Source organism: Lycorma delicatula, chromosome 3 (assembly GCF_047948215.1).
Source record: "Lycorma delicatula isolate Av1 chromosome 3, ASM4794821v1, whole genome shotgun sequence".
NCBI classification, from domain to species: domain Eukaryota; kingdom Metazoa; phylum Arthropoda; class Insecta; order Hemiptera; family Fulgoridae; genus Lycorma; species Lycorma delicatula.
Window position 1 is genome coordinate 123,115,179 of NC_134457.1, and position 22,024 is coordinate 123,137,202.

Here is a 22,024-nt window from a genome sequence, read left to right on the forward strand (position 1 = left end):
ACTTAACCAGAACGTAAAAATGTCAACAATAACAATTTAAAAACTTTACGCGTTTCGCGATTTTTGGAACGCATCATTAGGTTAATTTAAAAATAGAAGTAAGTATTTAGTTCAGAAATATTAAACATTTTGCTTCAGAAATAACGAAACTTGACGCAGATATTTAAAGCATACTTAATTTTATTTCTAAGTTAACTTTGTGATTCAGTTGGGGAAAAAACGAAACGCGTACATTTTAAACATAAAAAATACAGTCATTATTTTGATGTTTCTAATAAAAAGATTCTAGAATAAAATTTTAAAGAGAGTTACTTTCAAAATTTGTCGAATGGACATCCTCCTACTGCTTGCGTAACATATAAAATGAAAGGATTAATTAATTACATAAATTAAATCAGAATTAATTTATAATTAATTATTATAAATTAAATCAGAATTAATTTATAATTAATTATTAAATCAAAATTTAATTATTAATTAATTTTATCATTAAATCATATTCAGATTTATTGATGTTACATATTTTCGTTAGGTGCAGAGATTGTTGCAATCTTTACTAATAACCTTTCTTAAAATAAAAAAACAACCTAATAATATCCATAAATTATATCTCTCGTTAGAAACAGAAAATCAAATTGACTTCTGACAAAGAGGTAGTTACCTCACTGTCAGAAGTATTATTAAACCTCTTTATTAAAAGAACTTTTTCCAACCCATTCGCGATAAAAAATCCCTATAAATTTATTTAATTAATTCGACAAATCAAAGTTCAAAAAGAAAAAAATGGGTTTAATTCATTATTTTAAAACACCTTTCTTCAATTTCCTTAAAAAAATATTTTAATTTTAATTTTACCATTTAATCAATAAAGACCCCAAAAGGCTTACCAAATACTAAAAGAACTAAAAAGCATATTTCAATGATTCACTACTAAATGATACCATCAAAGCAAACTAGAATTTAACATATATACATTATGATGTAGGATGTAGGGGGTATACCGAAATGAAACGACTGGCACTAGATAGGGAATCTTGGAGAGTTGCATCAAACCAGTCAAATGACTGAAGACAAAAAAAGATAATTAAATAACAACTAATTAGACATAACGAATATCCTAAAATATAATTTTATACTGCTCTAGCCATAATGCATGAAAAGAACATTTTTTTACTCCTAATATAAAATATTATATGTATTGTAACTAGGACCCTACAGAATTATGTCAAAATTTTTACAAAAGAATTGAATTAAAAAAATGACGTGACTGGTAACCAAAAAAGGTAACAGTTGAGGTTATTTTTCAATTATGAGAAATGTGGTATACAGTTCACAATATTATGTAGCCCATCAAAAGAAAAACATAATGTTAAGGAATCTGTCCAAGAATATAAAATATATACTACAATATTCTGAACCGATCCAATGAACTGATAAAGAGCGAAAGTTAAAGTCACAAAGAATGAAGACATATATATGTGCCTTCGAAAAGGTTTCTCATGAAGAAGAGGAATGATGAAGTGAGTATAAAAGAAAAAGAAAAGAAGAATAAAAAAGAAAGACGAGAAGACGGAGTGCGGGATACGGATCGTCCCATTCAATCCACGTGGTCTAAGGAGACCATTCATCTAGTCGAGGGCCTCTCATTCATGATTATATTCCTGCTGCTACCGTGAAATCCTCTACACTTGATCAGAGACTATTCTAGGCACTGAAAACCTCTAGATAACTCAAGATAGCTAATTTTTTCAACTCGTTTTCATAAAAAAGAAAACAGCTACGATTTACAATTCATCGTACATGCAGTAAACATATAATCAGTACTTTAGCATTGACGTTATATCATACTTTAACTTAAATAATAGTCGTTAACATACTTAAAGAATTATTACTCTTGAATAATATTATTCTTATACATTAATTATTTTTTTATGTTAATATTAAAAAAGAAAGAAATAAGAAACTATTTATAAAATAGATAAATACATCAAGGGGAATTCTCATCTGCCAACTGAATCGTAATCTACAGATTAGCCGTATGTGAAATAATTAATTCAATCAAACATAATTTTTACAGTACCTTTGAAAACTGAATTTAGCTTTAAACATTTCAGGTTTCTACGAACGAAATAAGATTTTCAAAAATTTTCATTCAAGAATTTTGTTACGTTCAAGACGAAACTGACAGCTGAATTTTCAGTAATTATAATGAGTTAGTAATTAAACCACAATTTTTCAAAAAGCGCACCACACACGACCGTGAAGGATTTCTTAATGTTAATTTTAATAACAATCATCATTTCCTTTTCAATTAACTAGTCATAACCCTGATTAATTGAAAACGGACGAAAAATGGTTTACTTTTTTGGCCATTTAATAAAAAAGATTTTTCATTTTGAGTTAACTATTTTAGTTTTTATATTCAGCTGAAAAAAAAATCTGATTTGGACAACTCATAACTTCCTTGTACACCTTTTAAATTACATAGACATTTTTTAAAAATGAAAAGTACATAAAATTACAATTTCATTAATAACTTCTGATATTTAATTTTTTGTTTTTAATTGTTATTATGAATTATTATTTATCGTAAAGATTTTTTTACAATCAGAGGTTAATAATTATTAATAAACCAATATATTTAAATAAAGAAAAGTTGAAAAAAAGGTGATTAAGTCTGATTCGAACCGATGTGCGTTTCCCTTATAAGATCTTCCCCTTATAAGGTTTTATTAATAAAAATTTCATTTGGCTATAACTCTGGATCCAATGAAAATAAGTCCTACTTATGATATATCGTTGAAAAACTCCCAATGAGGACTTACTACTGCAGTTAAGAAAAAATATAAATCCATATTTATTTGGATTTTGAGCTTTTTTGTACACTTTTGGTTCAGTCGATTGCAATCAAAATGGGAAGTGGACAACTAGATATTATAGCAGTCCTAAATCCACAATTTCAACATTCTACAGCTAATCGTTTTTAGTTATACGTACGTACATACATACATACGTCACACCGAAACTAGTCAAAATGGATCCAGATATGGTCAAAATTGAGATTTCCGTTGAAATCTGAAAACCGAAATTCCTTTGTACTTCGTACAAAGGAAGTAAAAACAACAATGATATTGTTACTTAGGATTATTTACGGCAATGAAGTAGTTTCCTATAAATATATCCTAATGAAGTAGAATTCCGAGCCTTGTACATTGCTGAAATAGGTTTCTGTCTAGAATCAAACCATTCCTTTATAGAAAGAAAAAGATCTAAGTTTCACGTGCTATAATTTTGTAATAAAACCGTTGTAAAGATAGTGATACAATCGTAATTGATATATTTTCTCTTAATTATAAATACACACAACGAATAAGATGAATAGTACTTATATTTTCAGAAAGGACAATATTTTTATACCGGCTTTTGATATGCAGATTTGAAGCTTCATAACTCCACAAGATATACCATGTATAACATACAAAATTAATATGTGCTAAATTATGGACTATCCTGTTCATCTTCATGAATTCTCTAATTGTTTTGGTAATTTTCTTTTAATTATATATAAAAAAAAACTGATAACTTATTTGCATTTGTAATAGTCGCAGTGACGTGATTAATTTTATCTTTAAAACATTTTTACAACAGATAAAATAGGTATAAAGACTGTTTTACACTCTTTTATAAGTTCTCTTTAGAATACTACAATGAGAATTCCCCCTAAAATAAAAATAAATTAAATGATTACTAATTTAATATTTACCTAATTGGTTTAGTAAACTTTTATTTTTTTTTTAATTATAAAATAATATATCTATAACCGGAGGAAAAAGTTTAATAATAATTTTTATAAAAAAAGAAGAAAAATCAATATCTATATAGTTATAAATATTTAATAACATTATTAGAACACAGGTATATGAAATTCTAGTTCATTACTTTTAAATAAAACATTAAAATGTATCTATAATAGGAGTTAAAATTCAAAATGAAATGAAATACTACATGCTTAATAACGAATTATAAACGTAAAATTCCTAGTAAATATATTATTTACGACTAATTTAAACAATTTCAAAATATATAAATACAACAAATAATAATTTAAATCTAACAATTCATCGTTTAAAATCGAATTGAAGTAAATCACAATTTAAACTGCACTGCACGCTTTCTTAAACTTATTTCGTAATAAGAACACAATAAAATGCATGTCAAATATCTACAGACTTATAACAAATGCAATGCGTAATGCAGTATTTTACTGCAGGAGTTTGAAATATTAGTTCTCGATAACATGTTGAACGTTGCCACATAAATTATTTGTTGTATTTTGTATATAAAATAAATAATAATATGTATTAGTCTATGTAAATATACTCAATAGCTCTGCGATTAAATAGTTATCACAATGATAAAATTAATATTTAACAGTTAGTTATTTTAAAAACGAAATTTTCCCATCTGGAAAGTTAAGTAAATTTTTAAAAATAGTAAAGATAAAATAAACTTATCTGTATTACATGTCGAGTAAGTTCAATAGGTTGGTAAAAAAGTTAAAAATCCGTAAAATTTGAAGAAAAATGTAAATGATTTTTTAAGTTAACTGAGTAAGGCTTAAAAAGAACACCTTTCATTGAAATTCATTTCCTGTAGATTGGATACATGACCGGTGTTTCGACAACGGTAACCGTATGGTACTCCAGTATCCAAATCAATCAGTAAAATTTCTTTTAACCTATTCTCTGCATAGTGTATCTGAAAATTACAATTTTTATGAAATATGAAAATAATAATTAAAAATCCCACTTACCAATAATTTTTTTTTATGCATTCAAGCGCTTTCGGAATAGAATTCCATCATCAGGAACTTAAAAATGTATATTATATTGTTAATAAAACTAAAACTTCGTTGTCAAATTTAAAGTTTATGACAGTACGGAAAATCTACACAATTTTAAACACAAGACGACTACTGTCATATTTTAAATACGTTACATATGACAAGGAAGTTTTAGTTTTATTAAGAATATAATATACATTTTTAAGTTCCTGATGATGGAATTCTCTTCTGAAAGCGCTTGAACGCATAAAAAGGTTTTTGGTAAATCGGATTTTTAATTATTATAATCATACCAACCGGCCATGTTTGATAAAATTATATGAAAAATATTCAATTTTTCATTTAAGCTCATAAGTTTTCTGACCCAAAATAAAGAATATAAAATCCATCATATTGATATAAAATCAGTAATTCTTTACTGGTCCAACGTAAAAAGTACTATGTTGTAACCCCTAACGTAAAACATGGGTGGTATATTTTTGAATCTACTTTATTATGGATCAAACAATCCCGAACATAAATTGATCCAGAAGAAAGTCATTTCCTTTCAATAAAAGAATGATGTTAAAGTTTCTTTGAAATCTGTTTGATGTAAAAATACTATTGAACAAACAATTAAACACACACGCCCGTGCTTAGGTTTCTGAACACACGCTTACTAACGGGAAATGCAGACAGGATAAGTTTTATACAGTCCTCGTTTTAATTCGCCAATTATTAAATTATAGTATAGCTGTCCATAAATCCATAAATAACAGATTTGTGTGTGCGTTCGCGCGTACGAGTCGAGTTAACAAAAACTGACTATTACCTTATACGGTTTGTAAAATTTAACTATAATGAAGGTCTAATTAAAATAACAAATACTTAATAAAATTATGTAACCAAAATCAAACCTCACGGGAATGTACTGCAAAATTAAATCTCATATGTATTAATTTTTAAAACCGCATATCAAACTACTGATTAATATGTAAGAATATAATATTCTTTTCACACTGAATATGTGGAAAAAATATTGTTTTTATTAGATAGCTATGAATATAGATATACTTGTCATAATGTAACCTTCTACGGCCACTATACATCCTGTACCAGTTGTTGGAGTCATATACGCACACAATAAAAGAGTAAGATGAGACTTGTGAGATAGTCTGACTGATCAAGGATTTTACCTACCGAAGTAGCTTATCAGGTTTAAAAAGAATATGTCTTCTTAATTCCAAGATCTGCACGCAGACTAGTTTTATGTGTAATTTCTAAAGAAAATAACTACAACATGAAAAAGAAATAATAGAAAAAAATAATAAAATATTATACGTAAATATATAAAAATAAAAGGAAACCATTACAAATAACATGTAAATTAATTGCATAATTTTAATTATTCAGACATTTAATTTAAAAGGTTATTTATACGAAAAATTAACATGAAAATTTAATTTAAAAATATTAACGCTGTCATAAATGTTGTTTGCACCAAAATATTACTTAAAAATAAACAAATTTTCAACTATGTAGTATATATAACCGAATGAGAAATCATAGTAAATCGATTATCTCCAGGATTTGTGTATATTATTTATTAAAGCAATATACATTATTATAGAAAAAACAGACCTGAATAAATTTCATGAAAAACTTAAAAAACCCGATAGATAATAAAATGCCAATAACAACTTTGATTCTAGTTTACGTAAATAATAAAAATAAGTCCACTAATCAACTTAAAAAAATATGACTAATTTTTTTTTTAAATCTAGTAATTGATATCATAAAAATAGAAATTCTTTACCGCAAATCATTGCATCTCCATCGTCAGTGCTGAGAAAGGTAGAAAAACGTCTTCAGGAAATACAACTGCTTGTATTTAATAAATGAATAACGATTTTTTAAGAAAATTAAATAAAAAATTTTTTTTTTTCATCATGCGTGCAAAATACAAATCGCTATGTAAACGAGATAAATATGTTAAAAATAAACAAACAAAAAAACCGATAACAAAGGATACTGATAAAAACTGTAAGGTGTGCACAAAAATTTCAATCCGCTTGGGTTATTTTCATATTCAACTACCTTACTTTCTTTTGAAACTAAAGGAGCAATCTACGAAATTTTACCGTAATCATACTAATGGATGTAAATGTAATGTAAAAACCAGTGATTCCCAAACTATGCGTCGTGACCTCTTCACAGGAGCGCTGCGAAATATTGTAAAAGCTTCAAAATTAATTGTAGCAAGAAATTTATAATTATTAATTTAATGTTAATAAAGTAAAAAAAAAAATAATGTAGATACACGAGTTTTATTTATTTTTATCTCTTTCTTATGAGTAGTCATACTTTACTTTGGGTAGGGCGCCTTGGAAAAATTTTAATTGAAAAAGGGCGCCGCGACTCGGAAAAGCTTGGGAACCACTGGTATAAACTATTAATATTGTAAATTATAAGACAAACTAGTGTAAACGAGTGCGCTCACACATTCACCACAAAAATACTCTCTCTTACATAAAATTTGCAAAAATTTCAAAATTGAGAACCGTCAAAAAGAAATAGACTGTCTATTAACGACCATTAATTAGACTTGGACTTAGGCTGTCCATTAATGACAATCTGTTAAGGAAAGAAATATTATTAACCGCTCAAAAAAAAATTAATTCAATTTTTTATATAAATGTTAAATCAATTGATGCTGATTATTCTGCCATTAGAATATCACTTTAATTCAGTACATCGATAATAAAAACATTAACGTGCTTATTAGTAAGGGTTTAATGATATAATAAAACAGGAATCAAGAACTTAAAATAAGAGAAGTGTTTGTCCGCTGTCATGTAAAGAGCAGTCTCATAATGTTGCACGAGGACGATACGCTTTGGTCATGAGATAGGGTAGTAGTACAAGGGGAAAGGAGGAAAGAAGGCGGAGGAGAGGGCATAGAGGGGAAGGAGAGTACAACAAGCATTGTCCCAGCCCTTATATAAGGCGCCACATTAAATCTGATTTGTGTTTAGCGGCAGGGAGCACCCAGTAGCATATTGTCCACATCCCTTAAGGGCCACAACGTACACCCTCACCCATTCTCTCAACATCAATCAAATATTCCAGCTTTTGGCGTACTCGCTTTACCATTATTACTTCTATTCTCTTTCCAATCCTCCATCCTATTCAATCTGGTTTCTCTTTCACACACTCATCACCCATCCGCGCGCGCACATAACGGAAAATATATTTTCTCTACATAGCACTTTTGTTTTCGCAAATATCGAACCGTTAAAAACACTAAATTAAACATGACTACATTTAAAAACTAAATTTAACACCGGGTTTATTTAAAAATAAATCTTATCAATTTTGTATTTAAAACATACAAATAAAGGAGTAAAATTTTCTTAGGGAAACAAAATATCGTAAAGTTGAAATTCAAATAAATATTTTAATCTCGGTTAAATGGGACAAATTTCGTCATCTTAAAAGCTCACCAATTTAAATAAGTTTTTCATAATAGATCAGAAGATTCTTCTTAAAATATTCATAAATACCTAATACAGTGTATAGATTTAAAAATAGTAGGCATTTTTCACTAGTCATCTTCAAACCCGTGATACTGATTTTAATAAAAATAACCTTAATATTCCATTTCCTAAGAAAATAAACTTTCTGCATAAACCCATCATTTCAGCTTCATTATAGCAAAAGAGACATTTTTTTAAGCTTCTATATTATCAATCAAATCTTGTTTCTGTTACCGTCAGGTTTAGATAATACAAAACCTTCACTTATTTTTAAAATTCGTAAGAAAATGTAATAAATCCATTTTCACTGTCACAACACAGACATGTTATAAACGAAAAATATCTAACTTCAAATAACAAATGTAAGCTTAGTAGAAACACCACGAAAATAAAATTTCATAAAACTTCTGCAATAAGAAACAAAATATTTATAATAAAAATTATTTTGTAATACTATACCGTTGAGTAATCTGTTTATTATAAATTGGATTAATTATACTTAATTTATACTTGGATTATAATTCCTAAATGTAAAAAAAGATTCAATAGCTTAATTAAAGCATTATTCAATGGCATAACAGTGAATAAAAACCAATGTAAAAAAAAAATGTTAAATTAAAAGATTTGAAATAATATAATATAACATTCACAAAATTACCGGTTTAATTATAATCCCTAATAAATAAATTTAGGCAATACAAAACTTAGAATAAACAATTTTTCATAATTTGACAATTAGATGCATCATTAGTAACCAAGAATATTTTGTTGAACAAGACTAGTTAAATAAATATAATCGAGAAGGATGTAAAAACCGGTTACAGGATTTGTAGGTATCGTTTTTATTAACATATATTAAGTCGTATTATAAATAAAAGGACATTTATTTTCTTTAAACCCTTATCAGTTAAAAAGACCTACAAATTTATTATTACTATTATCATTGTTATTATTAAACTGCTGAACATCTTTACCTTATTTACATATATCAGATTAAAAATTTGATTATCAAAAAGATGTTTGTAAATTTAATAGACAAAGAAGGTGAAAAAAAACCCGTTAGATATTAAAAAATGTATTTACTATTTGCTTCATAGATTTGGGTAAAAAATGCAAAATGATGAGATGGTGAAAATGTGGTCAATTTGCAGCAACAAAGTTGTCTAGGTGGACTACATGCTATCTTATTTTCTAGGTTTTAATAAAAGAAAATATTATTACCAGTCATTAAATGACCTTTTCTTTTTTCTGTTAGTCTCCGGAACCATCGTAAGGTATTACTTCAAAGAATGAATGAGTGTGATATATATGAATGTAAATGAACTGTAGTCTTGTACAGGAGCAGGTCAACCTGTGAGATGTGTAGTTAATTGAAAATCAACTACCAAAGAACACCGGTATCCACGCGATGTAGTATTCAAATCCGTATAAAACTAACTGCCTTTACTAGGATTTGAACCTTAGAATTCTTAACTTCAAATTCAGCAGATCTGGGATGACGAGTTCACCACTAGCCCAAACCGGTGGGTTTCATTAAATGACCTCCCGAAAATCCGTATTTTAAAATTCCTGTAAAACAAAACTAAAATCGCGAGTTATAACACACTGTATGAAATAAGCCATCATTTAACTTTATATTTCAAACTTAACTTTATACTTTTATACTTAACTTTATATTTTAGTAAAAACTTAAGATGGAATCATGAAATTGTTTTAACTTTAAGTTTTAACTTTAGTATAATCTTATTTTGTAAAAAAGAGACTACAGATATTAATTTTTCAAAAAAAAAAGACATTAAGTGAATAACGTAACACAAAGGTGATTGGTTTCCCCCTACGAATTTTTCTTGAACGTGTTTAGAAACTGATCTCAAAAATAATGCCGTCGGAAATATCAGTGAAAATACCGGAAAGCTTTTAAAAACAACGTCCCACTTTACAAAAAAATTATGGATAATTTATAAGGAAAAATCTGAATTTTATGCATTTTTAAATGTTGACTATTTTAACTATCAGCTGGAAGTTAATAGTTTTTCTAAGCGCAAACATATTAAAAATCTTATCAAAGGCATACAAGTCAATAGAAACGAACGGAAGATTTTTTAAGATGAGTATAATAAAAATTAAGTTAGTGAATAAACTTCGAATGGAAAAGCCTTAAGATGTACAGTTGAGAAAAAAAAATTGTTATAGAATCTTGTACACAGACGAACTAGACTGGTTGGTCGTTTATTACATATCGAGATTTAGTTAATTTATTAGCAGAGTGACGAATAAAAGACAATAAAACTGCAAAGGGAGATAAAGATTTCAATATAAAACAGATGTAAGGAATATTGAAAATGTAGGGTGTAATAAATTTATCTAATAAATTTATCTAAGTTAAAAATTGATGGGAAACAGCATCAAACCGGTCAAAAAAGAAGTAATAACTCCATTCTATAATTTGTTTTATAACGGGCGTAATAGTGATATTTGGATTACTGTACACATATTCTTAATCAGCTTATTAATATTAACAAGTATTTTTGTTAAATAATAATAATAAAATATGAACATTCCTAATTTTAATAACTATTAGTTGAAAAAAAATACTGATAACCCATAAACCATAGCTCTAAAAATATCCACAACAAAAGGAAAAAGAGATCAGCCAAAAAAAAAAAATGCATTTTTTTTTTTTTTTCATTTGGGAGTAAAGTCGACTTTGATAAAAACAGAGTATTTTAATTTATCTTCAGTTTTTTGAATACAAATTTTATTAATTAAATTAAATCTCATACGTTAAAAAATAAATTATTAGGGGAAAATACGGTGAACCTTCAGTTTTAATGATATGAAAGGAATTATGCTTCAAAATTATATCAAACGACTTGCAAAGAATAATTTTCATTAATCACAATTATTTACCAATGAATACATAGTGTTATAAGTAAACATTAAATAAGGTACAATTTGAAGGAATTTATGTTTATTACACATTTAGTTTTCATAACTGTACACCAGTCACTCAAAATATTTCGTCTTATTACTATTACTATTATTTTTTTTTTTTTTAAATCATCCAATAGAGAAAACGTTTTGAAAAACCTTTAGTCTCTTTAAAAGAAAATGTAAAATTAGTTTATTGTTGATCCACGCCTATAAAGATTTAGGAATAAAAAGATATATAATATTTTAATACAGTATTATCTTTCTATTTAGGGTTTATTACACCAAAACAACTAAAGTACAAATCAATTTTTGCTTATTTTCAATCAATACAATAAAAAATATTCATTAGCTTATTGAATGTGATAAATCCATAACTGAATAGGTAAACAAGAAATGATTTTTTTAATGTATTTTTTATTGGTAATTTTCATACACGAAAAATATATTCAAATATACAAATTGTAAAAATACAGAAGTAACATTTTCATTCAGAAGTAATTTTTTTTCATGAAATCTTAGTCTACGATAAGAAAGGAAAAAAAGCAACACCGTATCTAACAGCATATAGTTACGCCATAGACAACAATGGGTGGTGAAATATAAACAGTATATCTGTACGGATATTCCGATTGCGAAATTTAATAACGCGTGCTTGTTGCGGCCGTTTGTTATCACTATCCGTACTCATTTTTGTGTACCTGTATTCTAACTATACCTAATAGGCGATGACAAAATTTTTCCTCCGTCGGCTTGAAACTGTGCCCTCCTGCTGATTCATAACAAACGAGACAAAATTACTTCACATATAATAATTAGAAAAATTGGTATCTTTCAACGAAAAAATTACAAAATTGTACATAAATTTTTACCGAATCTCTTTTGTAAACAATATATATATATATATATATATATATATATGTGTGTGTGTGTGTGTGTTTAAAACAAAAGGTTCACAAATAACTTTAATCAAGCATGACTTATAATAAACAAATGATATAAAAAAATATATATATCCGTGTATATAAAACATTCGTACGTATAACTTACCATACATAGTCATATATATTTCCAATTAGAAATAGAAATCCTGTTTATATCATACAATATAACAAATATTGAAATAAGAATGAGTTATCGTAAAGCAAAATGAAAAGGGCAACTAAATATTACACAAAATTTTCATGAATGCTAACTTCGAATACATGTATTTATGAAAAGTTGTAGAATTTAAAGGAATTAAGATGTGGAGCTTTGAACTTACGTGATTAATCTATAAAACCAAATAAATAAAATAGAATAAAAATTATATTCATTATATATAATCTTAAAGGTATATCATAAACGGGTATAAAAATCAGCTTATAAATATATATTTACTAACATAAAATGTAATTAATTATTGATAAATTAAAAAAAATATATATCTGTATTATTTAAATTAATACATATATATTTTTTTTTTAATTTATGCAATAATAAATAATATAAAATTACAAAGCAAAAGTAAATAAGAAGTAATGATAAACAAATAAGTTAGCGAACAACAACTCATGGTAAAGCTAATAAAACATTATTACATGAGCTGCATAAGGTAAGGTGCAAGATCAAAAACCCGTAACACAGTATGATGTCGTGAACATTGCACGCTCCAGCAAATAACAACCAAGACGAACACTATCATTTACTCGTATATTTGTACAATTCACAATTGTATTAAATGATTTATTTTTTATAAACCTTAAACTAATCTTAAATTATTAATTATAAGTCTTAAGTAATAACATAATAAATTATTATCCATTCAAAACGAAATACTTGAGGAAAACTATGATTTTTTAATAATGAAATTTTTATAACGGTATTAATTTTACTATAAAAATTAAAATTGAATGAACTTTTAAATAAAAAGGTAATTGTTTTATCAGCTATAGAATAGAATTTTTTTTATTAAGAATAAAGCAACAAGTGCAAGACATTTTCGTAAACAAAATATTAATATTTAGTAATTTAAATAAAATATTTAATTCTTTATGTCCAATGATCATTGAACATTTAAGAGAAATGTAAAACCTCACGATTTTACATTATTAACACTGTGTGAGGGAGAGAATGTAACTTCTATCGAGTAATGCGATGAAATCTGTTTTAGGAATTAGCATAGAACGACACGCGATGCTTGTTCACAGGTGTCACGTCTCTGATCACATCGAGTCATTAAGGCTATTGGGTCCTAAATATCAGTTGCGTCGTGATTTTATTTGAAGAAAAAGGATTAAAAAAATAACTAGAACCTAACTGTAACGGGTTGATTAGTAGTATATACTTAAATAAATAACAGATTCTTGAAATGCACAATAAAATTAAGTTTTATATTCCGTTTAAATATATATGCTATTTGAGTTCAAAATTTTGAAAAGTACATTGTACATTAATGATGTTAGCTAAAATTAGTCAAATAAAGAAGTGTTGAGGTCTACACTCAATATTAATACTTAAATTATATATATATATATATGTATGTATGTATGTGTGTGTGTGTGTGTGTGTGTGTGTGTGTGTGTGTGTGTGTGTGTGTGTGTGTGTGTGTGTGTGTGTGTGTGTGTGTGTGTGTGTGTGTGTGTGTGTGTGTGTGTGTGTGTGTGTGTGTGTGTATACAGTATATATTATTGTTACTTATATTCCTAGAGAGTACGTTGCAATCTGTTCAACTAGTAAACAATAAGCAACCCTCCCCCCACAGTCCAATGAGGATGATATGTTTGTCATATAAGTGAGATATAATGGAATACGTATCGACTCAGGCCGATATTTCTGAGATGTGTGGTTAATTGAAACCCAACCACTAAAGTACACCCGTACCCACTGTCACTAGGCACTGAAAACGTACTAGTTACCTAGTAAAGTTTACTACGATTTGAACCTCAAAACCTTCGACTTCGAAAATTAGCTGTTAAACAACTGATTTGCGGAGAAGAATTAACCACTAGACCAGCCCGGTGGGCTCTATGTATATATATATATATATAATGTTATTCCGATCAATCTAACTACAGAATAATAAAATAAAGTAAGATGACACCTACCTTATTCCATAATTCAAGATAGCGCTTTTGCGAGTTCCTCGCATCATCAGTTGCTCTATATAATTTTCCAAATCATTCTTACTATATTACACATTAAAATTGAAATTAAAAATCCTATAATATACATAAGATTTAAAATTTAAAATTGTTAAAAGATCTTTTATCAAATAGAAATCATAACTGAAATTAAAACTAAATATTTTTAAATTCAATTTTTTTTTCAATTATAATTAAAAACTGCATAAATATAAAGAAAATATGAAGTCATTTAATAAAATTAAATTAAAAAGTCAAAATTAAAATCAATAACAATTTTTATTTTCTTTTATTAAATGACTTCATATTTTTTATATTTATGAAATTTTTAATTTTAAAAAATGTTTGAATTTATAAATTTTTAGTTTTGATTTTAATTTGATAAAAGATCTTTTAACAATTTTAAATTTTAAATCTTATGTATATTATAGGATTTTTAATTTCAATTTTAATGTGTAATTTAGTAAGAATGATTTAAAAAATTACATAGAGCAACTGATGATGCGAGGAACTCGCGAAAGCGCTCTTACTTGAATTATGGAATAAGATAGGTGTCTTCCTACTTTATTTTATTTTAATATTCTTTACTTTGGTTAATCGGATTAACATAATTTGTATAGTGCAGAGGAATATGATTAACGAAAGGATCGATTTTAGAAGAAAAAATATATACATATATTATCTTTATTTTTTAGTTTTCTCTGTTTATGTACGACTAACATTTTTATAAAAATTATTTTAAAATTAAAAAGACTGATTAAAATCGACAATGTAATCATAATTATTACAATAGACACAGTTACTTTAATAAATAAAAGAAATAATAACAATAATAGGAACTTAATTGCAACAACGTGTTAACATTTGTACTAAATTTTAAACATTCATTTCAGACCACCATGTGTCAAATGAAATGGCTTAGCATTTTACAAGTTAATAATAGCACTTAATGTGGGTAGCTAACTAATTATTATTTTTCTTGTTAAATTAATAACTATTCACACAGGTACATGAAAAAATTGAAATAATGGTATATTTTCAAGTTTATTTTTTAATTGTTCATGTTCATTAAATGTTATACAACGTGATAATTTGCACTAGTGAATTATATGGAAAAATTTATGTAATCACCCGGTGATGAAGGTTCATTCATAATTTATCATAGCTTTATGCGGGAATAAACGTTTACGTTAGTTCTTGATTAATTTGACTTCCCTATTCTAAGATTTACCCAAACGTCGTGAGATGAACTACGGTTACCATAGCAAATTTCCCAATACTTTAATGATTAATCAATTTCCTCCAATAGAAACTAATCAGTTTTACCCGAAACTTATTGTTTTATCACAGTATTTGATGTAAAAAACGATGTAACATACCACGTCCATCCGGACGTTATTTCGTTCATACCACGGTCTTCAAATTTTTGAACGAAGCACTTCTTTGTCTGAACTGTGAAAGAGCAGTGTTACCTTTATTAAACATCACTTTTTTTAAATAACAATATTTCAGAAACATAACTTTAAAGATTGATCTACTTTTCGGCCAACTTTAATTAGAAACTTACGCTAGTAAAAAGAGTAAACCAGTTTTTAATTTTAATTGAAGTATTTTTCCGTTTACAAAATTATAATCTTTATTAATTATATTACATTTTAATTTATTAACTTCATTTTCAACGCCAACATTACTTATAAAAAAAAAATTTACGAAGTTAATATATCACATGGTATGGTATAAAAACCGTTTTCATATTCTGTGTTACAATATCGCAAATATACGAACAATTTGGGATGATAATGAATAAAAAATTATCAAAGAAATCTAATTAGCATCCAATAGATTAAATAATACGTAAGTAAATTTTTCGCAAAAAAAATAGTTTTTTTCAATTCAATAATACAATTTCGAACTTCAGTAGGCAAAAAAAAAAACTACGAATGAAAATAAAGCTTTGTACTTAAATTAATAAAATAATAATAATCAATTTTATGTAGCATTACATTATAAAGAATTTTAAGGTAATTTTAGAATTTTTAGGTAATGGATCCTTAGAGTCAAAGAAGAAATAAGCAAAATATAATTTTCATTTATAAGCCAATACACGGACGTCTGTAGTACAGGTATACGCGATTGGTAGAACGCATATACTGTATTTATATAAGTATTGTGAACTACGTATACGTTTATTGCTAACGACTAGATGTACTGAAGATCAAAAACAGCGGAACTGAAGTGTTAAATGAAAGTATTAATACCATTAAAAGGAAGGTAAGGGATTTTGGCAGATGAAGATTTAATTTAATTTAATTGAGAGTTTAATGTTTGATCATGAGTCCGATTTGCTTATTTTAGGTCGACTGGAAATTTATTTTTACTTTTTATATAAGAATGCTGATTATATTGAGGATAAATATCGTTTATAATCTCAATTGATGTTTGTTTTAGTTAGGGTTTTGATACTAGCGGATGTCAGATGGACAGAGTCCCGATTTTAAAGCTAATTTGCATTCATATAAAAAACAGATTACATTTATTTTAATGATCTTTTATAATTAAGAGATTTTTTATTAAGTACAGTGGTTCTGTACTGTGTCTGATTTACTACTTAAATTTCTATGTATTGTGTTTTTTTTTAGTTTTAGATTCACTTTTTCTTTTCTTATTTTTCCGTGATATCTAATCAATTTACTATTAAGTTTAAGTCTATTTCTATTAAGTTTTCTATTTACTATTTTGCAGAACGTTTCTTTTACAATAGTTAGGTTTTCCCGCTTCCATATTTAGATCACGTATCTTCAAGGCTAATGGGGATGGCTGTAAGAGTGAGAGATGACGATTCAAAAATGAAAGAAGGATAAAATGGAAAAACAATTAGTAAGACAACATTTGAATTAATTAATAACATTAAAAAAGCTATCGCTTTTTTTAAGTAAACAATACAAAACCATTACTATGTTTCATACGGAAGTTTATAGCTTTGAAATTCAATCTGTCTTGGGATTTTACACTCGTAAAAAGGTTTAGTATGATAATAATCAACCTTACGTGAATTATCAATTATTTGAAAATGAAATGCCCGCATTAATGTGGATTTAAATTACAATTTTGTAATCTTTTAACGCTGCGGTTCAAAATATACTAAACAAGTTTTACTTAAGGCAATTTTAGAATCGATCTGAACTTAAATTGAACCAGTACAAAGTTAATTATTCGAGTAGTACGCTGTTATAAATAATTTAAGGAAATACAAAATCAAGTGTCAGCCATGGTGTTCATAATTGTACTGCCAATAAAAGTCAAACCAACTACAAATACATACAGACAAGAGTAATAAAAAAGAGAATAAGGACCGCATCCGTGCTACGCGACGTGTTGTGGTGGATTTAATATAACATGTTGTGGTAAAAATTCGCATAAAATAATCTTCGAGTTTTTTAAATTTTTTTCTTCCGTTCTCTCTCTCCCTCTTTTAGAGTCTATGAATGAAATATGCAGACACTGCTGTGGCTTTTAACCGCAATTATATTTGAACTACTTCGATTTTTGTAGGCACTTTTTTTAAGACTATAATACTCGTATCATATCCAAAACCTAAAACTATTGGTTTGCTTGAATACCATTTCCGTTTATAACCTCAGGAATAAATTTACGATTAATCCCTTCATACTTACGGAAATGTTAGTAGCATATAAATTTAGCTAACGTTTTATTTTAATATTACATAATTTTATTCGATCCTATACATTAAAATATGTCAGTACTACTTTTGGAAATTCTATATGATGATATTTTTCTTGTAATTATAATTATAATTTAGTAAGATGAACAATATTTGAATGTTGAGAAGCTTTCTTCGTAAAGCTTCTTCTACCTGTTACATGATCCTAAATTCTCTGGATTTGATCTCTTTTTCGGAGTGGTTTGACCTTTTATACACTTTGTATAATAAATATACAATTTTTTTAGGATTTTAGAAACATCCATTTTTTGTACATTATTGAGCAGTTTCTTCTAATAACTTCATACGTTAATATTTAAATTGCATATCATGAACGCTTTTTATACCTCGAATATGTTTTGCAGTCACTTAAAAGTGCTCTGAATCAAAACGATTACGGTAGCAAACTAATAACAGCAGAATGATTTTTCAAGATTAAAAGATCGGGTAATATCAGATGTTTCAATTTATTTACTATATTTAGACAAAATACAAATCACAGGAAACAATTGAAAATTACTACTTATGTATTCAGTTACAGCTTTCGATTAGAATCGCATTTTTTTTTTTTTAATTTACTATTCAATTAAGGCAAATATGAAAACCGCTTGCTTATTATACTATGAAAAATCTTTACTATTTCCTTTATCGCCCGTCCCGAAAAAACAATGGATTTCTATTAACTGGAATCATGTTAAAACATGAAATAAATAATAGCAACGATGAAAAATTACAAATGAAATAGTTCAAATGGTTTAATTGTTTGACACAAAATTTAGTTTAATTTCACTTTTCAAATGTCACGAAATAAATCCTTGAAATAGTGTTCGCTCGTGAATCTGTATGTGTGTATATATATATATATATATATTTATATGTAACAAATATTTATTTTTATTTTTAAATAGAATAAGTTGTTTGGAAAAAATTAAACGAATCTAATGACTAAATTAACAGTTTATTAACTATTAATATTTAACTAAAATCCCCCATTTTTTTATATAAATATATAAATCTGAAAAAAAAATTAAAGAAACGAAAGTAATATTAATATGGCGTATTCAGAAAATGTCTAATTAGTTATTTTCATCACTGCCCTTCTGTTTCTATCTTCAATGTTACGATTCCGAGATCTCAGGACTGTAAATATTTGGGTTTTCATCTTGACCAACGACTTACGTTTTGCGAAACATATCAAATCTAAGCGGAAACAGTTCGATCTTAGGTTTAAAAAATGTACTGGCTGATAGGACATAGATCTCAGCTTTCAGTAGAAAGTAAATTATTGATTTATAAATCAGTTTTGAAGCCTGTTTGGACTTACGGGTAGAATTGTGGAGTACAGCATGCAACACCAGTATTAAGTAATAGCCTCATATATAATGATCTTAAGTTGCGAACCGTTCGGCAGGAAATCTCTCTGGTCAGCCTACGGTATCAAAATCGTTTGGATCAGCACCCGAATTATTTGGCGATCAATTTATTGGATAACACGATCAGTGATTTTTCAAGATTGCTAAGGAACAATATTCTTGGCTTGCATTATCGTTTCAATTAGGTGATTTTATGGTCTGACCGTACGGAGTGCTCTTCTAAAGTCATAAGCCGCTGGGTCTTTGGCTACTTAATGTTAGTTCAAATATAACTTATTTACTTATTGTTCAATTATCTTGATGAACAGATTGTAAATTTGCGGTGTCGTTTAAAAAAAATTCATCTCAACAAACATGAAGTATTTTTTTTTTGTATTTGAGGTAATACTTTACATTTCAGTTACGATCGCAGTTATAGACTTCAATCTACTTTTATGTTAATTTTAAATATATTTAACATAAATTTATTTAATGTGTTGATTTTAAAGTGGAAAAAATTATCATTCTTAAAAAATAAAATGAATGCAACAAAAATAAATATTTAAAAGTGCAACTTTTTATCATAGACTAAATAGTCCCGTTTTTTAAGTTATATATTTAAAATGTTTTTCATAATTTCTTTCACAAATATATTTTTAATGTATTTCTTGTTAAAAAAGAAATAATCCATTCTCAATTATAGAATATTCATTAAATTTTTATTTTCTAGGTCATGGTGGAGTCAACCAACTGGGCGGAGTATTTGTTAACGGGAGACCGCTGCCGGACGTCGTTCGGCAGAGGATAGTAGAGTTGGCCCATAATGGGGTCCGACCTTGTGATATATCCCGACAACTTCGAGTATCCCATGGCTGTGTCTCTAAAATACTATCGAGGTAAGACAATAAACGTTTATGTAATCGTATAATAATAATATTAATGATTCTAAAAATGATTTATATTCTCATTCTTTTTTAAGAAATTTTTGACGCTTAAAACAGAAATGATTATAATACTTAAACTATATTCTACAAATCAGGCATATAATAGATGTATTAGTGTAATTGCCGGTATATATCAACGATGAAGTTAAACTATGAAAGTTCAAGTGTTTATATTTCTCTTCTATATCTTCTATTATTAGTTATTATCTACAACATTAAAGGAGTATAATTAGAATCTCTTAATATAGATAAAAAATAACCACAAACAAAAAAAAGTTTTACAATTTTCTAACTGCAACACATTAAAACCCCTGCTCTCCGTAAATGAATGCAACAAAAAATCTATAGAAGGTTTAGACTCGGATAAGAAAAAGTAAACTATTTCATATGGACTCGGTAAAACAAGTGAACTTCGTATCATCTTGCTTCAACTTAAATAGCTTTCATGGTTTAATTTCATCATAGCGCTTCACAAACAATTACAAGACTACAAATGCTCCGATAATAAGCATTATAAAAGATAAATATCAAATAATTGCATTTCATAAATTATACGAGTTAGAATTTAAGTTTTATACGATTTTTATTCAACGTAGTGAGCAGGTTATTTGATTTTTTAATAATAAAAATATAAGAGGGGGTTTTATACGATTTGATCTCGATTAAGCAAATAATAGAAGATAATAATTACAACAGATACGAACTGAAAATTGAAATCTAGTTACTTTTCAGATAAATCATTTCAGAAAATATAATATATTGTAAATTAAATATACTTGTATCTGAAACAGTACTTCTATTATTAATTTGAACCACTCAAATGATAATTTTACTTATAATAAAAATAACTTTTTTTCTACGTTAACCAATATTATGGAGACTCAAGTAAAAAAAAAAATACCTAAATTTTTTTTTTTGGTTTAGCCTAAGTTCCATATTAAACTAAGCCTCAGATTTAGATACTAATTATTCTTAAAAAGTCTGAGAAAATATTTAAACATTTTTTGTTGGATTTAAAAAATTCATGGACTTAATGAAATAATTTACTTTTTTTGTAATTTTATAAATTTATAAAATTTGCTATTTGTATAGCAGATTTATGTAAAATATTTCGGTAGAAGATATCAAAGCAGCCAAATAATACTATTGTTAATAAAATTACACACAACAATTGATCATTGATTTAACTGAAATATGAAATATTAATATAAATTAATTTTATAAGGAAATAAGAGTTTTTTATTTCCTCATTTGTTAATAAGAATTTTCCAAAGCAATACTTAATAGATTTATGGCAATAACAAAAATTTACATACTAAACTTCTAATTTATATCAGTTAACATATTTTTTTAAATGTTAAATTTTTTATACTATTTAAATTATGAAATTAGCAATATTTAAAACCTAAATCTACACAAATAAGGTTATATATTGAAAACCTACATGAATATAAGTGCTCTCTTCCTCACCATGCAGTGAAGAAAATGCAGTCCTTAACATTTGTAATTTTTTTTTTTTTTTTTTGTAAAAATGATTTATTTCAAATAGTTTCAACGTAATTGCTAATGCTAGTATTACAGATTTCATTTTTAACT

The 22,024-nt window shown here is 26.8% G+C and overlaps 1 protein-coding gene across 1 annotated transcript in view; it reads left to right on the forward strand.

Annotated features, from left to right (window-relative positions):
- The window catches only part of sv (paired box protein shaven), a 395,488-nt gene that overhangs the window by 265,705 nt on the left and 107,759 nt on the right, over positions 1-22,024 (forward strand). Inside the window, exon 4 of the mRNA XM_075360504.1 lies at positions 20,215-20,380. Within this exon, the coding sequence (XP_075216619.1) occupies positions 20,215-20,380 (166 nt within the window). The remainder of the gene's footprint in view (positions 1-20,214; positions 20,381-22,024) is intronic.